This window comes from Bufo gargarizans, chromosome 5 (assembly GCF_014858855.1).
Source record: "Bufo gargarizans isolate SCDJY-AF-19 chromosome 5, ASM1485885v1, whole genome shotgun sequence".
Lineage (NCBI taxonomy): Eukaryota > Metazoa > Chordata > Amphibia > Anura > Bufonidae > Bufo > Bufo gargarizans.
Genome location: NC_058084.1, coordinates 459,392,031 through 459,414,136, shown reverse-complemented (window position 1 = coordinate 459,414,136; position 22,106 = coordinate 459,392,031). Strand labels below are relative to the sequence as shown.

General features: G+C 50.8%; 1 protein-coding gene across 2 annotated transcripts in view; it reads right to left on the bottom strand.

Annotated features, from left to right (window-relative positions):
* The window catches only part of LOC122938578 (CTD small phosphatase-like protein), a 56,867-nt gene extending 42,048 nt beyond the window's left edge, over positions 1-14,819 (bottom strand). For both annotated transcript variants that reach the window (XM_044294174.1, XM_044294176.1), the window contains exon 1: positions 14,420-14,819. In XM_044294174.1, the coding sequence (XP_044150109.1) occupies positions 14,420-14,804 (385 nt within the window). In that variant the 5' untranslated portion in view covers positions 14,805-14,819. The remainder of the gene's footprint in view (positions 1-14,419) is intronic.
* Positions 14,820-22,106: the final 7,287 nt, after the last annotated feature.

Genomic DNA, 22,106 nt, shown 5'->3' with positions numbered 1-22,106 from the left:
AGCAAGCGAAGGCCGAGGGCACTCTGTGCCGGAGCAATGGCGTCAGCACTTCTGTCACCACTTCACATCACGGGATCTCCAGGAATGGCCACAGAATTGCTGATAATAGAAAAAAAAAAAAAACACTATACTGGCCTCCTGTTTCACGAATAGAATACCAAACTGCAGTGAAGACCGACACTGCCAATCAGCCATAGACAATACAAAGCTGTCCAAACTAGCATTTTGGATGGTACAGGTTCTGCCCTGTGATGACATTTCAAGCACTAGCACCCCCTGGAGGTGAGGCATGCTAATAGGCAGATATTTGGGCGTTCTATACCAGGGAGAGCCGGGCCGTTCACCTACAGGGCGCTCTGCTGCTTTAGAAATGTAGAGACAGCTGTCCGTATGACGCGGCCAAACCCCGAGACCTCGCGGCACAGAAATACATCAGTGGAATATTAAGCTGCCATTTCATGCCTCTACGCCCCAGGGCAAGATCACAGGGGCATGGTGACAGATGCCAACCACTAGATGCAAGCAAATGTGGCTAGGCTGCAATGCCAGACACTGCCTACAGGCAAGAGTGGCGCCGTTTCTCCCCCCCCCCAACACTCAGCGGCTACTTCTATTCCACGTCGGCTCCTAAGAGAATAACCCACAAAGAACTTAAAGGAGACTACCCCGCCCCCGTCAGCCACAAAGACTACCCCCCCCCGCCCCCGTCAGCCACAAAGACTACCCCCCCGCCCCCGTCAGCCACAAAGACTACCCCCCCGCCCCCGTCAGCCACAGAGACTACCCCCCGCCCCCGTCAGCCACAGAGACTACCCCCCGCCCCCGTCAGCCACAGAGACTACCCCCCGCCCCCGTCAGCCACAGAGACTACCCCCCGCCCCCGTCAGCCACAGAGACTACCCCCCGCCCCCGTCAGCCACAGAGACTACCCCCCGCCCCCGTCAGCCACAGAGACTACCCCCCGCCCCCGTCAGCCACAGAGACTACCCCCCGCCCCCGTCAGCCACAGAGACTACCCCCCGCCCCCGTCAGCCACAGAGACTACCCCCCCAGGGGGTCATTTATCAACCCCTGTAGGGCAAAAACCCAGGATCAAAAAGTTGCAAGTTTTTTTTTATTATTATTTTAATTTGGGGGATTTTGCCCTCTTCTCCTCCCAAAAAAGTGGGCCTGGAGTAGCCCCTTGCTTTTATAGATTAGAAATTTGGCGCACAGACATGGACAGGAGTACAGCATAAGAGCGGTGTGCTTCTAAATAATTGTGGCCCATCTGATACCAATGGGGGGGGGGGGGCAGATTAAGAGCGGAATGTAAATCACTGACTATAGAGGGGTTGTCCCATCCCGGAATTTACGGCACATCTCTATAATGGCCCACAAGGGTCAGATAGGAGTGGGTCTCACCTCTTGGACGCGCTCCTATGTCCAGAGGAGGTCCCCCAAATTGAAGGGAGAGCAGCTACCTTCCATTCACTGTTATGGGATTTCACAAAATAGTTTAGATCAGCAAGCGGAGATCTTGATTATTTTGTGGAATGGAAACGCAAAAGATGGGAATTCCAAGTTTTACGTTTTATTATATGAAAGTGCTGGGGCCAATGGCCTCGTCCACAGTCCGCCGCTGCTGCTCCGGAAAGTGGCGAGGGCGGCTCAGAAACACTTGTGCCTAGAATTGGGTGCAATGGCATTTCAAAAAGTTGCAAACCCAGGGTTCGTAATTTTATCATGCCAGAAGAAACTGTCGCAGATGACATTAAAAAAAAAAAAAAATAAGTTACCAATCTGAACTGTATGGGCTACAAACGGGCACCACTGGGAAGGAAGCTTTGTGCCCTGGATGTTTACTGACAAGCGGGCACATGACTGGTGACGGAGAGGGCTGCCCAAAAGGACAAAATGACCACAGGAACCAACACATTCCTTTCTATTTTCCTCCCTAGCGCAGGCAGCCCACCTCGGAGACAGCAGTCCAGGGGAGCGCTTACAGTATGGAATCAGGCACACAGGAATGCGGCAGCTATGCCAGGGCACACAGCGGGTCACAACAACAGGTGCACTGGAAAGACGTGGGATTGTTTCCCTGACTGCTCCTCCGGCTTCATACAGAGCAATGGCGTCACACGGGGCAAATCTACAACACAGCTGCCAGGAGCAGACAGAAAGTCTAACGAAATTATATAACTACAGTTATATCACATGAGAACAGATCCTGCACTGTGTACATGACATTACTTATCCTGTACTGATCCCGAGTTACATCCTGTATTATACTCCAGAGCTGCACTCACTATTCTGCTGGTGCAGTCACTGTGTACATACATTACTTATCCTGTACTGATCCCGAGTTACATCCTGTATTATACTCCAGAGCTGCACTCACTATTCTGCTGGTGCAGTCACTGTGTACATACATTACTTATCCTGTACTGATCCCGAGTTACATCCTGTATTATACTCCAGAGCTGCACTCACTATTCTGCTGGTGCAGTCACTGTGTACATACATTACTTATCCTGTACTGATCCTGCGTTACATCCTGTATTATACTCCAGAGCTGCACTCACTGTTCTGCTGGTGCAGTCACTGTGTACATACATTACTTATCCTGTACTGATCCCGAGTTACATCCTGTATTATACTCCAGAGCTGCACTCACTATTCTGCTGGTGCAGTCACTGTGTACATACATTACTTATCCTGTACTGATCCTGAGTTACATCCTGTATAATACTCTAGAGCTGCACTCACTATTCTGCTGGTGCAGTCACTGTGTACACACATTACTTATCCTGTACTGATCCCGAGTTACATCCTGTATTATACTCCAGAGCTGCACTCACTATTCTGCTGGTGCAGTCACTGTGTACATACATTACTTATCCTGTACTGATCCTGAGTTACATCCTGTATTATACTCCAGAGCTGCACTCACTATTCTGCTGGTGGAGTCACTGTATACATACATTACTTATCCTGTACTGATCCCGAGTTACATCCTGTATTATACTCCAGAGCTGCACTCACTATTCTGCTGGTGGAGTCACTGTGTACATACATGACATTACTTATCCTGTACTGATCCTGAGTTACATCCTGTATTATACTCCAGAGCTGCACTCACTATTCTGCTGGTGCAGTCACTGTGTACATGACATTACTTATCCTGTACTGATCCTGAGTTACATGCTGTATTATACTCCAGAGCTGCACTCACTATTCTGCTGGTGCAGTCACTGTGTACATGACATTACTTATCCTGTACTGATCCTGAGTTACATCCTGTATTATACTCCAGAGCTGCACTCACTATTCTGCTGGTGCAGTCACTGTGTACATTACATTACTTATCCTGTACTGATCCTGAGTTACATGCTGTATTATACTCCAGAGCTGCACTCACTATTCTGCTGGTGCAGTCACTGTGTACATGACATTACTTATCCTGTACTGATCCTGAGTTACATGCTGTATTATACTCCAGAGCTGCACTCACTATTCTGCTGGTGCAGTCACTGTGTACATTACATTACTTATCCTGTACTGATCCCGAGTTACATCCTGTATTATACTCCAGAGCTGCACTCACTATTCTGCTGGTGCAGTCACTGTGTACATACATTACTTATCCTGTACTGATCCTGAGTTACATCCTGTATTATACTCCAGAGCTGCACTCACTATTCTGCTGGTGCAGTCACTGTGTACATACATTACATTACGTATCCTGTACTGATCCTGAGTTACATCCTGTATTACACTCCAGAGCTGCACTCACTATTCTGCTGGTAGAGTCAGTGTATGAGGATGATGATACTGTGTAAGGTCACCGGTATCTGCTCCTGTACATAGCGCTCAGCAGCGCCCCCTGTGTACATAACCTCTCTCACATGTGCACTGCTCCGGACAGAGGGGGCAGGAGGACACAGATAAGGATCAGTTACACTCTGTACAGTACATACATTACAGGGACCTTACACAAACCTCTTCTATTTGCTCATAAACTTCATGTTACAGTTTATAATTGTACAGATCTCTGCTTACAGTCAGTGAATGGGAGGATTTTTCTTTCTACCCAAAGGCTGATAACCCATTCTGACAGTGACATTACTTGTTCTGACAACAAGCTTCTCCTCTCACTTCTAGCTGGTGGCAGAAATCAGAAGCACGCTCCCCATTCAGTGACAGCAAGCAGACCAGGTTATGTACCCCAGAATTGTACTGGGGGGCGGCGCGGCGCACAGGGAGCAACATTATCAAATGTGCAGCTCCAGAGTATAGTGCAGGATGTAACTCAGGATCAGTACAGGATAAGTAATGTAATGTGTGTACACAGTGACTGCACCAGCAGAATAGTGAGTGCAGCTCTGGAGTATAATACAGGATGTAACTCAGGATCAGTACAGGATAAGTAATGTAATGTGTGTACACAGTGACTGCACCTGCAGAATAGTGAGTGCAGCTCTGGAGTATAATACAGGATGTAACGCAGAATCAGTACAGGGTAAGTAATGTAATGTGTGTACACAGTGACTGCACCTGCAGAATAGTGAGTGCAGCTCTGGAGTATAATACAGGATGTAACTCAGGTTCAGTACAGGATAAGTAATGTATGTACACAGTGACTGCACCAGCAGAATAGTGAGTGCAGCTCTGGAGTATAATACAGGATGTAACTCAGGATCAGTACAGGATAAGTGATGTAATGTATGTACACAGTGACTGCACCAGCAGAATAGCGAGTGCAGCTCTGGGGTATAATACAAGATGTAACTCAGGGTCAGTACACGATAAGATTATATACTATCTACACATGTGGCAAGTACCTCATGCAGACAGTTACCGGACATCAGATTCATAGATTGTAAGCTCTTGGGAGCAGGGCCCTCAGTCCTAGTGTTTTGGTTGTATATTAGCCAGTTACGTTGTGAAGTCTCTTGTTTCGTACATTAATCTTCTGAATTGTAAGGCGTTCTAGAGAGATTATTATTATCAGATAAAATCTTTTTTGTTCCCTCGTCACAACTGGAGGAAATGCTACAAACTTGCAATTTGATAAATGCTAAACAACTAAAGCTAGATAATAGAAGGACAGTATTGGTGTCCTCAAACTGTGGAAGGTAATATACATTGAAAAATTGACCCATAAAACCGCCCTGTAATCTCAACAGAGGATACATAATAATCAAGGGCAATAAAACGGCCCAACTAACATTGTACATGGAGTATCCCAATTATTGATAAATATATAAGGAAAACCGGGGGCAGGGCTATGGGAGAGTTGAGCACAGGGAACACTTCCCCTATAGAGGCCCTGATTACACCTAAGCCCAAGGACAACCCCTAGCGGTGGGACTTCCCTGTCCTGCGAAACCCCTAGAATGCCCTAGATGGTTTTAAATAATTGGTATCAACACCCCATGGGAATAACGCCGCAGGATGGCATCGTTTATGGTCAGACTTGCGTTCTTGATTAATGCTTTCGCTTTGGTCCAAGAATTTCACCTCTAGCGGCACAATACGGATGCCCCCGGCCGTCCCTCTTAATCATGGCCCCAGTTCCGAAAAACAACTAAATAGAACCGGAGTCCTATTCCACTATTCCTAGCTGAAGTATTCAGGCGACCCGGCCTGCTTTGAACACACAAATTTCTTCAAAGTAAACGCTCCGGGCCCCCGGGACACTCAGTCAAGAGCATTGGGGAGGCACCGAGAGGCAGGGGCTGGGACAGGCGGTAGCTCGCCTCGCGGCGGACCGCCAGCTCGATCCCAAGATCCAACTACGAGCTTTTTAACTGCAGCAACTTTAATATACGCTATTGGAGCTGGAATTACCGCGGCTGCTGGCACCAGACTTGCCCTCCAATAGATCCTCGTTAAAGGACTTAAAGCGTAATTCCGGTATTGATTTTTTTCGTCACTACCTCCCCGAGTCGGGAGTGGGTAATTTGCGCGCCTGCTGCCTTCCTTGGATGTGGTAGCCGTTTCTCAGGCTCCCTCTCCGGAATCGAACCCCGATTCCCCATTACCCGTGGTCTCCATGGTAGGAGCAGAAAGTACCATCGAAAGTTGAAAGGCCAGACATCCGAATGGATCGTCGCCGTCACGGGGACGTGCGATCGGCCCAAGGTTATCTAGAGTCACCAAAGTGCGGCGGCAGGCGGGAGCGGGGAGACAGAGACCACCGCGCCCCCGGATGGGTTTTGGTCTGATAAATGCACGCATCCCTGGGGGTCAGCGCTCGTCGGCATGCATTAGCTCTAGGATTACTAGTTATCCAAGTAACTGTTGGAGCGATCAAAGGAACCATAACTGATTTAATGAGCCATTCGCAGTTTCACCGGCCGTGCGTCCTTACACGTGCATGGCTTAATCTTTGAGACAAGCATATCCTACCGGCAGGATCAACCAGGTACAGGGAAGTGTTCCCTGTGCTCAACTTCAACTCTCCCATAGCCCTGCTCCGGTTTTCCTAATGTATTTATCAATAATTGGGATACTCCATGTACAATGTTAGTTGGGCCGTTTTGTTGCCCTTGATTATTATCTATCCTCTGTTGAGATTACAGGGCGGTTTTATCTTTCGTAAAAGTTATGTTTTAAGGGTCCATTTTTCAATTAGAAAAATGCATTACCGCGAACAGGGGGCGCGCCCCGCTCATATGGTCAGCGGGGGATGGGCGCGCCCCGCTCATATGGTCGGGGGGGGGCACCCCGCTCATATGGTCAGCGGGGGGGGGGGGGCGCGCCCCGCTCATATGGTCAGCGGGGGGGGGGGGGGCGCCCCGCTCATATGGTCAGCGGGGGGGGGCGCGCCCCGCTCATATGGTCAGCGGGGGGGGGGGCGTCCCGCTCATATGGTCAGCGGGTGGGCACGCCCCGCTCATATGGTCAGCGGGGGGGCACGCCCAGCGCATATGGTCAGCGGGGGGGCACGCCCAGCGCATATGGTCAGCGGGGGGGCACGCCCAGCGCATATGGTCAGCAGGGAGCACGCCCCGTGCATATGGTCAGCAGGGAGCACGCCCCGTGCATATGGTCAGCAGGGAGCACGCCCCGTGCATATGGTCAGCAGGGAGCACGCCCCGTGCATATGGTCAGCAGGGAGCACGCCCCGTGCATATGGTCAGCAGGGAGCACGCCCCGTGCATATGGTCAGCAGGGAGCACGCCCCGTGCATATGGTCAGCAGGGAGCACGCCCAGCGCATATGGTCAGCAGGGAGCACGCCCCGTGCATATGGTCAGCAGGGAGCACGCCCTGTTTATGTGGTGCAGATCTATGTACAAGAGGAGCGGGGTCACCATGAGCCGGATATCCATGGTCTCCGAGCCCAGCAGGAGGCTCCGCTAGACTATGGAGACATTGATCTGTTACTGATGGGCAGACAGGTGGGGGTGTAAAGGGGGGGGGGGGGAATCCCTCCGGATTCAGGGCCTGAAATAAACCTTTAGTTCCTGGGCAGCGCTCCGCCTCAAAGCAGCGGGGTATTTATTATTCACAGGCTGCTGCGGTCTGTAAACCATTCCCGCCAACGTTGGCAACTAAACGACAAGTGTAAAGGAAGCCATGAGATCGACGGACGCACAGGATCAGCAGAGGGGGGGGCGCTCCCCAGCTTATCACTGGAGTAGGTGAGCGCTTCGCCCATCTGATCAGCGGTGCCAACAGAACGCTTGGCACCGCTGACAAAACAGCAGCTACATGCAACTTCTGAAGCCCCCATCGAATGACGGACCATCCAGGTAATGGGTCTTGGGCGACATAGGGGGGGGGTTCTCTGCTCAGGACCCCCACTATGATGTCTATATGCCCCATCTGAACAGGTTCTGGCTTCACAAAACGACCCCTTTAATGTTTTTACAGGGCCGCCGTCTAAAACGGACACCAGTGCAACAGCTAAATGCATTCCTTTAATCCGGCAGCTGATAATCCAGCAGAAGGAAACTACAATAGAACACAAAATGCACAAGATGAGCGAGGAAATCAGATAATATCCTAAGTATCGTGACGATCCAGCACCTGCACGCCCCAGCGATGCCAGATTAAGAGGGGCTGATATGTGCGAGATTCCACCAAGGACACGGCAGCTTCCCCGGATCACGCTGCTCACATGACGCGCTATTAATGGCTGCTGCGCTGTTGCCTAGAAACCAAGAACACACACTGAGGCGCCAGAACGTTTGGGGATCGCCTGAAGTGCAGGGGTCCCGTCTATGACCTCTGCTTCGCTCACCTGCTAGCTCCATATGTAATGTGTACATCAGTCTTCCAGGCGCTGAATTCTGTCCAGCCCATCAGAAGAAGCAGAGCCGCAGTGTAAAGCATGGGAGATGAACAGACCCACAGCCTGGCCTCTGCTTTGACAAGAGGCTGATCTCAGACGACCTCAGCAGAGCGGGGCCCGCGCTGTACTGACTTGTATGTGATTTTAAGCCGACACCAGGACGCCTGCCACTACACAAACATAGAGGAATTTTACAAATTCTCCCCCAAAAATCTCCTCATTCCTAAACCTGCGGCATCGCTGCCCCCGTCCTGTGATAGTGAACCCCGGCGGGCGCCCCTCGTGGGAGCGGGATCTGAATGTTCCTTTGCGTTTCAGCTTTCTACATTCCTGGGACGTCAGAAAAGTCCAGCGCAAAATATGCAACAAAAAGATGTGCGCAGACTACAACCCCTAGCATGCGCAGAGTAGTCTGTAACCTGTGCTCTCCAGCTGTGTTGAAACTACCCTCTGGCTACCCAGCTACCCTGTAAACTACAACTCTCAGCATGTACAGATACTGGTCTGTAACCTGTGCCTCCCCAGCCATGGTAAAACTGCAACCTGTGGTGTAACTACAACTCTCACCATGTCTAGAGATCTGCTCCCTGTGTCTCTCCCATTGTAGCAAGACTACATTTCCCAGCATCCCCAGGCAGTGGTCTTCAGCCTGTACCTGTCCACCAGTGGATAAACTACAACCTCTGCTATGTCCAGATGGTCTGCAGCCTGTAGCTCACTTAGCTGCGGAGTAGTACAACTCCCAGCATGCCCTGGCAGTGGTTAGAAATCAGTGACCCTCTAGTTGTAGTGAAACTACAACTCTCACCCATGACCAGGCACCTGCTTCCTGTGAATCTCCAGCTGTGACAAAATGACAACTCCCAGCATGCACTGACCATGATCGGTGTTGTAACTACAACTCTCAATGTGTCCCGTAAGTGGTGTGCAGCACGTGACTTTTTGGCTGTAGTGAACACTGGGAGTTGTAAGGAACTATAGACTGAAGCTAATCTTTGCTGGGAGTTGTAGTTAACTTAACCTCTCACTGACCACCAGCAGCTAGTCTGACTACTACTTATGGGCAGTCTGTGGCGCGGATGGATGCCTTATCTGTGCCGCCGCCGGCAGCATCCCCAGCCCCCATCTGTGCCGCCGCCGGCAGCATCCCCAGCCCCCATCTGTGCCGCCGCCGGCAGCATCCCCAGCCCCCATCTGTGCCGCCGCCGGCAGCATCCCCAGCCCCAATCTGTGCCGCCGCCGGCAGCATCCCCAGCCCCCATCTGTGCCGCCGCCGGCAGCATCCCCAGCCCCCATCTGTCGCAGCTGGCAGCATCCCCCTTCCCCCCCCCCCCCCCATCAGTGTCGCCGCCGGCAGCAACCCCCCCCCCCCATCAGTGTGTCGCCGCCGGCAGCAACCCCCCCCCCCCCATCAGTGTGTCGCCGCCGGCAGCATCCCCCCCCCCTATCAGTTTTGCGCCGCCAGCAGCTTCCCCCTATCAGTTCCACCATCAGAAGACTCTTCTCCCTATCTGTGCCGCTGGCAGCGTCTCCTCCCTATCTGTGCCGCCGGCAGCCTCTCCTTCCATCTGAAATGGCTGATAGCAGCAAACAATAGCCGGTATCCCGCTCTCCACCTGACATGGCCGATAACCGGGAGTACTAGATTGCATTCACATTTAGCCGTGTCTTCAACGCCCCGCTCGCCGGCCCTGCTCTCACCAGCTGCCCGCACTGGACAGTTATGGTGACGGATTACCGCAATTATCCTGCTGTGTGTACCTGAGGGACGAGTCTTCTCGCACCAGCCGCCATGTCCTGGGTCAAAAATAAATGGAGCTGACTAGATAGGATGACGGAGCGCCGGAGTCCGGCATGGAGCGACCTCCTCCTGCCACACAGCATATAAGGAAGCCTCGCTATATTAGAAGGGGCACTCCAGGGAGAGCCGATACTGCATTAGGCCCAGAGCGCGACACAGATTCTCTTTTGCGGTCCTTGAAACCCTGTGTCATGCTCCACCCCCAGGGGCCCTGCACTAGGCCTAACACAGTGCATCAGGCCGTTATGGAGTGTCCCTTTAATAAGAGGTCTATAAAAAGTACGCGCAAGTGGCGGAAATACATATGACAAAAATACAAAGTGCCTATGCACTCAGCTGACATTTAACTAACGTGTAGGGTCCCTGAAATAAAGCATAAAGTCAACAAAGACGTCCCAGGCGAGGGACTCTGAAGATCGTGAACAGATCCCTCCACCTTCCATAGAAACTGCAGGCGAAGGACGCCCCTGACAATGACCGCTACATCCGTTTCCTGCAGTGAATATAGACGTTTCAGGCTGAGATCTTCAGGTGACATCCTGCTTCTAGTAACACATGCTGGATCTGTGTGTCCAGGATGCTGCCAGCTCCACTAGCTCTCCCGCATCAGCTCAGATTTCTCCTTCTACAGCTCGTGAGAGATCTCACGTATATGGCGATGTGTGCGATGCCTCTGCCTTCTCCTGCAGACTCTGCTGTGGGTGCTCTGCTTTCTCTCTACACAACATATGTGACGACCCAACTACAGACTGCCTTGTGTGCATTTTCCTCCCCATCTACAACCTGTGTGGTCTGCTCTTCTTGGATACTTTCTGCCCTCTCCACACTCAGATCTGCCATATACAACCTCTTCTCCTACCCGCACTGATCAGCTGCTTGAGAAAGCAGTAGCTTTCCTTAGGCCATGTGATGCCACGTTCATCAGTCACATTGCCTAGGCGCAGCTCAGGCCTTTTGAAGTTAATGGGGCTGAGCTGCGATTCCAAGAACAGTCACTATACAATGTAAAGTGCTGTGCTTGGTGAGCAGGGAGAACGCCGCGGCGCTACTGCGAGCACCAATGCCTTGTCAAAAAGCTGATAGAAGGGGGACCCGGGTGTCGGACCCTCCCTCACTGATGGTCACCAGTAAAAAGACTTTGGAAAACCCTTTTAACACAGAGAGAAGGGAGGGGGAGAGCAGAGAGAGCTGTGAGAAACAGGAGCAGCGCTCTGATGGATTTATGGCAGATTCAGCAGCTTGGTGCAGGACTTACACATACTCTACAGCAGTCTTAAAAAATATCAGCTACATCTATAGCTTTTAAAAGGATTGTCCACCCAGACAATAGGTTGATCACATAGGTGGAGCTGCTAGCACGACTTACAGCCACACTGTAGGCTGGAAACGGAGAGGGGATCCTAAGGCAGCTCCCACTCCGGAGGACTGGGCCCATTCATGAATTACATGGTTGCCCACGGGCGCAGCTTCACTGATGATTTCTGGGATGATGCCCTCCAAGGGCCAAAAGCACTAGTGTCCCTTCACCCCATCAGAATGAGGAAGGGGCCCAATGCCAGACTACAAGCAGCATTACTTATAGCGACTGATACACATCTGCTTTGCAGAACCGGGGCCCCAAGGCCAACCAGTACCCAGCGTCGGTGTGGTCTACTCTGGGAAGGTACCGATTCTCTGAGGTGCAGGGCGTCTTACAAGCAATGCTCCCTGGGAACAAAAGTATGCAAATGAGCTCACACTCTCTAGTGCCACCTACAGGAAGCTATCCTAGTGTAACGAGCCAATCAGTGAAAAGCGTCTGACCCCATCATCATTACTACAACTCCCCACATCCACTAGGTCATGTAACTCCCCACACTCTAAAGGGGATCCATCATCACCAGCAAGGTCCACAATGCCAGCCTTCCTGGTACCGCCATTATCGCCCATCCCCCGGGCACACATCACATCCACTCCCCCTTGGCACCAGATCTAAATGTCATCTCCACTCCAGGTACCGTAAAGACTCCTTCCGCTATAACTGAATCGGTCACCAGCTACCACAGAGAATCCAGTGCCTCCGATCTCTGGGGCAAGGACTGGCACACCAGGGTACCCTTACTGATGTACAGAGGGCATTACAGACCCCCCATATTTTGGGTGTACCCCTCAGTACATTAGGGACCCCACTCCCCCAATACCCAAAATCGTTAATTTGGGCATCACCGGGCACAGCACAGGCCGCCCTCTAGAGATGCCATCAGTCCTCAAACACGGCATCATCATGCTCTAGGGTACAGATCAATCCCATAAGCATCTAACCCCCAGTTTGGGCAAAGTAGAAAGCATAGCCCTCTTCTGGTCATCTTATTTTTGGCACAAGCCCTATATTGGTGCAGCTAACCTTTACCTTGGCACAGGCTACAACCCCAGCAGTGGTGGCATCACCCAGGATACTTCACACTAAGGTTAGAACAGTGACCCCTCCACCGCCGAGCACTCTGGCACTCCCCCCCACCCCCCTCTATCCTTGGACACACTGTCACAGCCCTCCTCCCCCTCTACCCCTGTGCACTCACCCTGGCATTGCTCCCTCTACCCCTGGACACTCACCCTGGCATTGCCTTCTCCATCCCTGGGCGCTCCCCCTGGCACTGCCCTCTCAACTTTCAGACACTGGCATTACCCCCTCTACCCCTGTGCACTCACCCTGGCGTTGCCCCCTCTACCCCTGGACACTCATTCAGGAATTACCTCCTTCATCCCTGGGCGCTCCCCCTGGCACTGCCCTCTCCACTTTCAGACAGTTACTCTGGCACTACCTCTTCCACCCCTGGGTACTGCCCCTCTCCACCCCTGGGCACTGCCCCTCTCCACCAATGGGCGCTCACCCTGGCGCTGCCCCTCTCCACCCCCGGGCGCTCACCCTGGCACTGCCCACCTCCACCCCCGGGCGCTCACCCTGGCACTGCCCACCTCCACCCCCGGGCGCTCACCCTGGCACTGCCCACCTCCACCCCCGGGCGCTCACCCTGGCACTGCCCCTCTTCACCCTCGGGCGCTCACCCTGGCTCTGCCCTGCTCCACCTCCGGGCGCTCACCCTGGCTCTGCCCCGCTCCACCTCCGGGCGCTCACCCTGGCTCTGCCCCGCTCCACCCCCGGGCGCTCACCCTGGCTCTGCCCCCCTCACGCTGGCACTGCCCCTCTCCACCTCCGGGCACTCACCCTGGCACTGCCCCTCTCCAACCCCAGGCACTCACCCTGGCACTGCCCCCCTCCACCCCCGGGCACTCACCCTGGCACTGCCCCTCTCCACCCCAGGGCACTCACCCTGGCTCTGCCCCGCTCCACCCCAGGGCATTCACCCTGGCTCTGCCCCGCTCCACCCCAGGGCACTCACCCTGGCACTGCCCCTCTCCACCCCAGGGCACTCACCCTGGCACTGCCCCTCTCCACCCCAGGGCACTCACCCTGGCACTGCCCCTCTCCACCCCAGGGGACTGCCCCCCTCCACCCTCGGGCACTCACCCTGGCACTGCCCCTCTCCACCCTCGGGCACTCACCCTGGCACTGCCCCTCTCCACCCCAGGGCACTGCCCCCCTCCACCTCCGGGCACTCACCCTGGCACTGCCCCTCTCCACCCCAGGGCACTCACCCTGGCACTGCCCCTCTCCACCCCAGGGCGCTCACCCTGGCACTGCCCCTCTCCACCCTCGGGCGCTCACCCTGGCACTGCCCCTCTCCACCCCCGGGCGCTCACCCTGGCACTGCCCCTCTCCACCCCAGGGCACTCACCCTGGCACTGCCCCTCTCCACCCCAGGGCACTCACCCTGGCACTGCCCCTCTCCACCCCAGGGCACTCACCCTGGCACTGCCCCTCTCCACCCCCGGGCGCTCACCCTGGCACTGCCCCCCTCCACCCCGGGCGCTCACCCTGGCACTGCCCCTCTCCACCCCAGGGCGCTCACCCTGGCACTGCCCCTCTCCACCCCAGGGCGCTCACCCTGGCACTGCCCCTCTCCACCCCAGGGCGCTCACCCTGGCACTGCCCCTCTCCACCCCAGGGCGCTCACCCTGGCACTGCCCCTCTCCACCCCCGGGCGCTCACCCTGGCTCTGCCCCCCTCCACCTCCGGGCACTCACCCTGGCACTGCCCCTCTCCACCCCCGGGCACTCACCCTGGCACTGCCCCCCTCCACGCCCGGGCACTCACCCTGGCACTGCCCCTCTCCACCCCAGAGCACTCACCCTGGCACTGCCCCTCTCCACCCCAGGGCACTCACCCTGGCACTGCCCCTCTCCACCCCAGGGCACTCACCCTGGCACTGCCCCCCTCCACCCCAGGGCGCTCACCCTTCTCCTGGGCGCAGGACAGGATGGCCTCCTCCTTCGGGTTGCTGAGCTGGGTGATGATGGACGTGTTGTCCATGGACTCGGCCGAGCTCTTCTCCTCCGCTGTAAGGTCCGCGGCTATTACCCGGCCGCCAGCTCCCGGCTCGGCTCGCTTAGACTCCCCCGGGTGTCCGCGGCCGGGTCGGCTCCCTCGCACGTCTTTCTCCTCCTCAGCATGAAGTCCAGGCGGCGGAGAAGGGGCCGCTGTCCCGGGGGTGACGGAGTCCGCGGCGGGTCCCTGTTTTCCCTCAGGAGGGGGCGGTGTGACAGCCTGCACTCCTCCCCTTCTTTCTCTACTGACCTTCCCAACATGGCGGCAGCTGAGGGACGAGCTCCTCTTAGACATAAACAAGGGGCGTGGCCTGAAGTTAACTGCTTCACGGGTACAAGTCCAATAGTATTGGTGACTCATTCAGGCGATTTCCGGCAACGATAGAGTAAAATTCACCGTACGGAGCGTAGGGACGCTCAGGGGCGTGGTCAAGTGGCGGGGCGAGAAACGCGATTGGGAGATGTGGGTGTCAATGACGGACAGCTTGGGAGGGAGGCGGGGCTTGCGATGTTTATAAAAGGCACTGCGCACTCGCGTCACCGTTAGTGTAATGAGGGGGCGGAGGAGGAGCCGGTGCTTGGAGAGCGGGAAACTGTCACTGGAATCCGCTCCTTGGACCATGGCCGTGTTCACACCTCAGTGATTGTGCTCCATGGCTCACAGTCACTGATAGAAATCACTGCGAGAAAGCAGCCTAGCAAACCCCTACTCTACTTTATAAGACATCTTTCTGTTACCATGGAAACCCTAGAGCAAGCACACTATGCAGCTGGAGACAACCTATTTCTTGTTTTCTGACCTGTAAAATAAGTCAGACCTCCAATCTCTCTGGGCCCTATTGTTTCCGAGAACCAGGGGCCCCAAATCCTTATTGGCAACCACAGAGCATTCTAAGTGTCCATCATGGCTCGCCATAGAGATAGATAGGGGCCCCGGAACCAGCAGAAGGTAACGCCTGTCTCTAGGAAGAGCCAGGGCAGGTGTTGCCCCTGCCGTCTGGTCCAAATGGGGGCTCTGAGTCCGTCATTTGGCACAGTTGGGGGTAACAAAGGCAAAGCCCAAGCCGGGGAATTGATATACAGCATAGATAAGACTTCAGCTTCACTTTTTGTAATATTTAGCTGAATTTGGGGGGTACCCCTTTAATCCCTTTTAGTTTTTTGCTCTCGGCCTTCCGTGAGCCGTAACTTTTTCCATCGGCAAAGCCAGACGAGGGCAAACTGTAAAACAGATGGAAATCATTTAAGGGACGGACCAGAAAAAAAGGAATAATGCTATCGTTTTTTTGCATTACGACGGTCACTTTTTTAAAAATGTTTTACTATTTAAAAAAAAATTGACATAACTATTTTTTTATTCTGCTTTTTGGTGGAAGCTGAGGTGACCGCTACGGCGTTCACTTTGTGGAATAAAAAAACCAAATATTTTGGAAGCTCAGTGGCAACAATATAAATTATGTTTATTTTTATATTTGCTAAATGGGCAAGGTTTTTCTTTAAAAATTTTTTATATTTGTGGATTTATATTCAATTTTATTTTTTTAACCTACGATTACTACTATGGGAACGGCGTAGCTCTTGTGCCCACACACTCCTTAAAGGGGTTATCCAACCCCTATAATGACCCCCCATGCCTGGACCCCTCATATACATTATACTTACCTTCTCCCCACCACCGCGTCCCTCCGGATCCCTGCCCGGCCACCGCTGCATCTCCCCGTCGTGTGGCTTAAAACATTTAAATGAATAAATTACCAGCAGTTTGTAATGAAGGGTGTCACCATTTGGGGACGTGTTCCTGCACAATCTGATAACGTTGAATCAGTGCTGCTATGTCCACAGTGTTCTCTTCCTCTCCCCGCAGGATGGGCAGCTTCTCTTCCTCCTCCATGGAGCTGACGTCTGGGCAGAGATCAGAGAGTCTCCTAAAGTGGATGTCCCTCACTGCTGAGTATTTGGGACAGTATATCAGGAAGTGGGCCTCATCCTCCACCACCTCCAGGTGGCACAGTCTGCTTTCTCTAGGCATGTAGCTCTGTCGATGCTGCCCGGATTCGACGGCCAGGCTGTGGGCGCTCAGTCTTTAGTGGCTCAGGATTTTCCTGTCTCTGGGGTTCCCTGGTTTCTCCAGATATGGGGCCAGTTTGTAGAACATTTTATTGCAGTGCAAAGGCACGGACAGAAACACCCTCCGCTGGCTTCCGATCCGTGCTTCCCTTCCGCACCGCACATCCCGGATTGCAAGTGAATGGGTCCGCATCCATGATGCGCGTTGCACACGGCCGGTGCCCGTGTGTTGCGGATGCGCCGTTTTGCAAAACGGCCACAGTCGGCCAACGGTCGTGTGCATTAGGCCTGAAAGCTCCCCCTGTATGGTGGAGACATTTATAGCAATATTTACTATATCAGAATATTGCAAGATTTTTTCTTGCAATATTGTATCTTTTTTAGATACAATATTGCAAGAAAAAATCTGAGCGGCGCCATATGCCAGCGCTCCACATAATTGTCCTCGGCTCGGGATCTTCAGCCCCGTGAGGCTGACTTTTTCTTTTAATCAAGAATCACAAATTACAGTTTTCAGCAATTTAATCGTCACCTGCCATCGCCGGATCCTGGCGGAGATTATAGAGATTCGACGTGAGGCTAAATGAATCATCACTTTAGATAGGGCAATTTATGTGACGAGTCTATAATAATTAATTTTGCAAGTGAAACATCTTGGCAGCTAATTATTGTGTTGTGATAAGCCGGGGTCGACCGGCGTCTGATGCTCACTTCAGATCTCCAGCTGAAACCTTAACCTTCTCCAGAAACATTGCATTTAATAGCATTTGCCACGTAGACAGCTGACGGACCCCAGGGGGTTCAAGACACCGGGGCACAATCATTGTGATCAGCGGTGTCACGAGAGGTGGGAATTCTTGGTTGCAGCCACACCCGTGCCCTAGGGGGGTCCAAAAAGTATGTCTGTCCCATAGGAAAAGACCAGAGCGGTTAATGATGCATGGAAGTTTGAGGTCCCGTTACAGATTTTGCAGGTCCACGAGATTCAGGTAAGCACTCTGAATGGGATCGTTTTCACTTATATGCCCAGATATATTGCCCTGTGGAAGACCTACTGTCCTGGCAGCTAGTGTAGGGTCCAGCATTTGTTTTATATAACTACTATAATACTGCTCCTATATACAAGTTTATAACTACTATAATACTACTCCTATGTACAATAATATAACTACTATAATACTGCCCCTATGTACAAGAATATAACTACTATAATACTGCTCCTATGTACAATAATATAACTACTATAATACTGCCCCTATGTACAAGAATATAACTACTATAATACTGCTCCTATGTACAAGAATATAACTACTATAATACTGCCTCCTATGTACAAGAATATAACTACTATAATACTGCTCCTATGTACAAGAATATAACTACTATAATACTGCTCCTATGTACAAGAATATAACTACTATAATACTGCCTCCTATGTACAAGAATATAACTACTATAATACTGCCTCCTATGTACAGGGATATAACTACTATAATACTGTCTCCTATGTACAAGAATATAACTACTATAATACTGCTCCTATGTACAAGAATATAACTACTATAATATTGCTCCTATGTACAAGAATATAACTACTATAATACTGCTCCTATGTACAAGAATATAACTACTATAATACTGCTCCTATGTACAAGAATATAACTACTATAATACTGCTCCTATGTACAAGAATATAACTACTATAATACTGCCTCCTATGTACAGAAATATAACTACTATAATACTGCCTCCTATGTACAGAAATATAACTACTATAATACTGCCTCCTATGTACAAGAATATAACTACTATAATACTGCCTCCTATGTACAAGAATATAACTACTATAATACTGCACCTATGTACAAGACTATAACTACTATAATACTGCCTCCTATGTATAAGAATATAACTACTATAATACTGCTCCTATGTACAATAATATAACTACTATAATACTGCTCCTATGTACAAGAATATAACTACTATAATACTGCTCCTATGTACAAGAATATAACTGCTATAATACTGCTCCTATGCACAAGAATATAACTACTATAATAATGCTCCTATGTACAAGAATATACTACTATAATACTGCTCCTATGTACAATAATATAACTACTATAATACTGCTACTATGTACAAGAATATAACTACTATAATACTGCTCCTATGTACAAGAATATAACTACTATAATACTGCTCCTATGTACAAGAATATAACTACTATAATACTGCTCCTATGTACAAGAATATAACTACTATAATACTGCTCCTATGTACAAGAATATAACTACTATAATACTGCTCCTATGTACAAGAATATAACTACTATAATACTGCTCCTATGTACAAGAATATAACTGCTATAATACTGCTCCTATGCACAAGAATATAACTACTATAATAATGCTCCTATGTACAAGAATATACTACTATAATACTGCTCCTATGTACAATAATATAACTACTATAATACTGCTACTATGTACAAGAATATAACTACTATAATACTGCTCCTATGTACAGGAATATAACTACTATAATACTGCCTCCTATGTACAAGTATATATTACTATAATACTGCCTCCTATGTACAAGAATATAACTACTATAATACTGCTCCTATGTACAAGAATATAAATACTATAATACTGCCTCCTATGTACAGAAATATAATTACTATAATACTGCTCCTATGTACAAGAATATAACTACTATAATACTGCTCCTATGTACAAGAATATAACTACTATAATACTTCTCCTATGTACAAGAATATACCTACTATAATACTGCTCCTATGTACAAGAATATAACTACTATAATACTGCCTCCTATGTACAAGAATATAACTACTATAATACTTCTCCTATGTACAAGAATATAACTGCTATAATACTGCCTCCTATGTACAGGAATATAACTACTATAATACTGCTCCCTGTAGTAATGAATATGTAGCTGAACGGGTAGGAGATTTGGTTCTATCCGGATGAATCTGCACGGTGCCGTGTTCCTCTGATGTCACGATCTGCTCCTGTAGATGGCGGAGCGCAGACACTCTGGTGTTTTCTCTGTTGCGGAGTTAAGGTTTGGCGCACGTCCATGCTGCTTCTTGCACAAGATGCATCTCCTTTCCGTTTGGAAGGGTTGATGTTGTCGCTATGACAACGATGATTGGAATTTTGCCCAGAATAAATGACAACAATGTAATTCAAAATGTATCAATATTTAAGTCGCCACAATTCAGACTCTGCGGCTCCACATGACCGGCCAATGATTTGCTCTGGCACCACAGTGAATATCTGTACATTTGTTGTATACATATTTATTTAAACAGGGACCATATTTCTGTTTGCCTGGGCCCCTACTGGTGTCCTGTATTACATAACAGTCCTCCTATGGGGGGCCACATAGATTGGGAGCCCCCTTCTAAACCTTCCCCATAGGTAATTTGATTGGAGAGCGCCAATCTGTAAACCAAAAACAATATGACACCATAAATGGTGCCAAAGAGTGCCCACATTAACAGTGCCAGAGTGTCCCCATTTTCAGTGCCAGAAAGAGTGCCCACATTATCAGTGCCAGATAGTGCCCCCCATTATCAGTGCCAGATAGTGTCCCCATTATCAGTGCCAGCCAGAGTGCCCCTATCATCAGTGCCAGCCAGAATGCCCCCATTAACAGTGTCAGACAGAGTGTCCCCATTAACAGTGCTAGCCAGAGTGTCCCCATAATCAGTGCCACATAGAGGGCCCTCATTAACAGTGCAAGACAGAGTGCCCCCATTATCAGTGCGAGAAAGTGTCTTCATTATCAGTGCCAGCCAGAGTGCCCCATTATCAGTGCCAGCCAGAGTGCCCCATTATCAGTGCCAGCCAGAGTGCCCCCATTAACAGTGCCATCCAGAGGGCCCCATTATCAGTGCCAGAAAGTGCCCCCATTATCAGTGCCAGACAGAGTGCCCTCATTATCAGTGCCATCCAGAGTGCCCCCATTAGCTATGTCACACTGCCCCTATAACAATTCTAGGCAGAGAACACCCTCCATGACCAGGGCCTGTCAGAGGGTACAGTGCTATCCAGACCTTTAACTGCTTAAAGGGATATTTCCATCTGAACATTTATGGCATATCACTAGGATACGCCGTAAATGTCAGATACATGTGGGTCCCACCTCCTATCTTCTGAACGGAGCCCATGAAGTGGTAGAGAACACACCGCGCATGCGCAGCTTCCTCTCTATATACTTCCAAAAATAGCCAAGGAAGCATGCTCAGCTATTTTCGGATGTCCCATAGCGATGAATGGAGAGTGCGCTGCACTTTATGGGCCCCGTTCTGAAGATAGGAGGACCGACCCACACGTATCTGCCATTTAGGGTATATCCTTGCAATATGCCATAAATGTTCAGATGGAAATATCCCTTTTAGTACCAACCTACTTTTGGCATTAAAGGGGTTGTCCATAACATGGTGTATTCCAGAAACAGCACCACACCTGTCTACAGGCTGTGTGCAGTATTGCAGCTCAGTCCTATTCGCTGCAATGGAGCTGAGCTGCAATACCAGACATAGCCTGTGGACCGACGTGGTGCTTTTTGGGGAGAAAGCGGCCATGTTTTTGTAACCTTGAACTCCCATCTGGACATTTATGGCGTATGGATAGGATATAACATATACGTCCGATAGGTGCGGCTCCCGCCTCTGGGACCTGCTCTTGTCTCAGGGGCGAGGCTGCGTATGCACGGTTTTCTTCACTGCCACTGGGACTTCAGAAGTCTGATAGCGGTGGATGGAGGAGTGTCTTCCCCATTCCCTGCTGTGGGACTTCTGTTTTCGCTGGACATAGCCCTATGGGGGGATGAGTTAGGGGACCATTTTGGGGTACATATAACTTACGGGAAGCGTTTATAATTTCGGATCACTCATCGTCCAGCATCCTATGATGTAGCTCTATGGCGGTATGGTCTGTTTTGCTATAGGGTCTGCTCTCCTGTATGTCAGGGGTGTAGCATGAGGATCTTGGCGTTTTAGCAGGCCCCCTCAGCGCCTGGACACAGTGTGTGAGTGGCCAGGCTATATTTAACCCCACGCTGCCAGTGGGCGTCTATCACATGACATGATAACCCCGCAGCCGCCATGGTTTTATTATAATGAACAGTGACATGCTCCTCCGCTGCTCTCATATTGCAAAATCTATTTTCGTATTCGCAGGACGGGTCGTGAGGGCAAGGTCAGCGTGGGACAGGGGAGGCGAGAGCAAGCAGAGGGGAGCAGGCGCCAGGACGAGCAGGGAACAGGGGAGACGAGAGCAAGCAGAGGGGAGCAGACGCCAGGACGAGCAGGGAACAGGGGAGGCGAGAGCAAGCAGAGGGGAACAGGCGCCTTTACTCCCCCAAGAAAAAAAATGCACATAAATAAAATAAAAATTTCATTCCTCGTCGACCAAAACCAGAGCAAATATTTATATTTGTTACCTTTATATTTTTCCATCACTTTTTGGTGCTTTTTAGGGCTCATTTT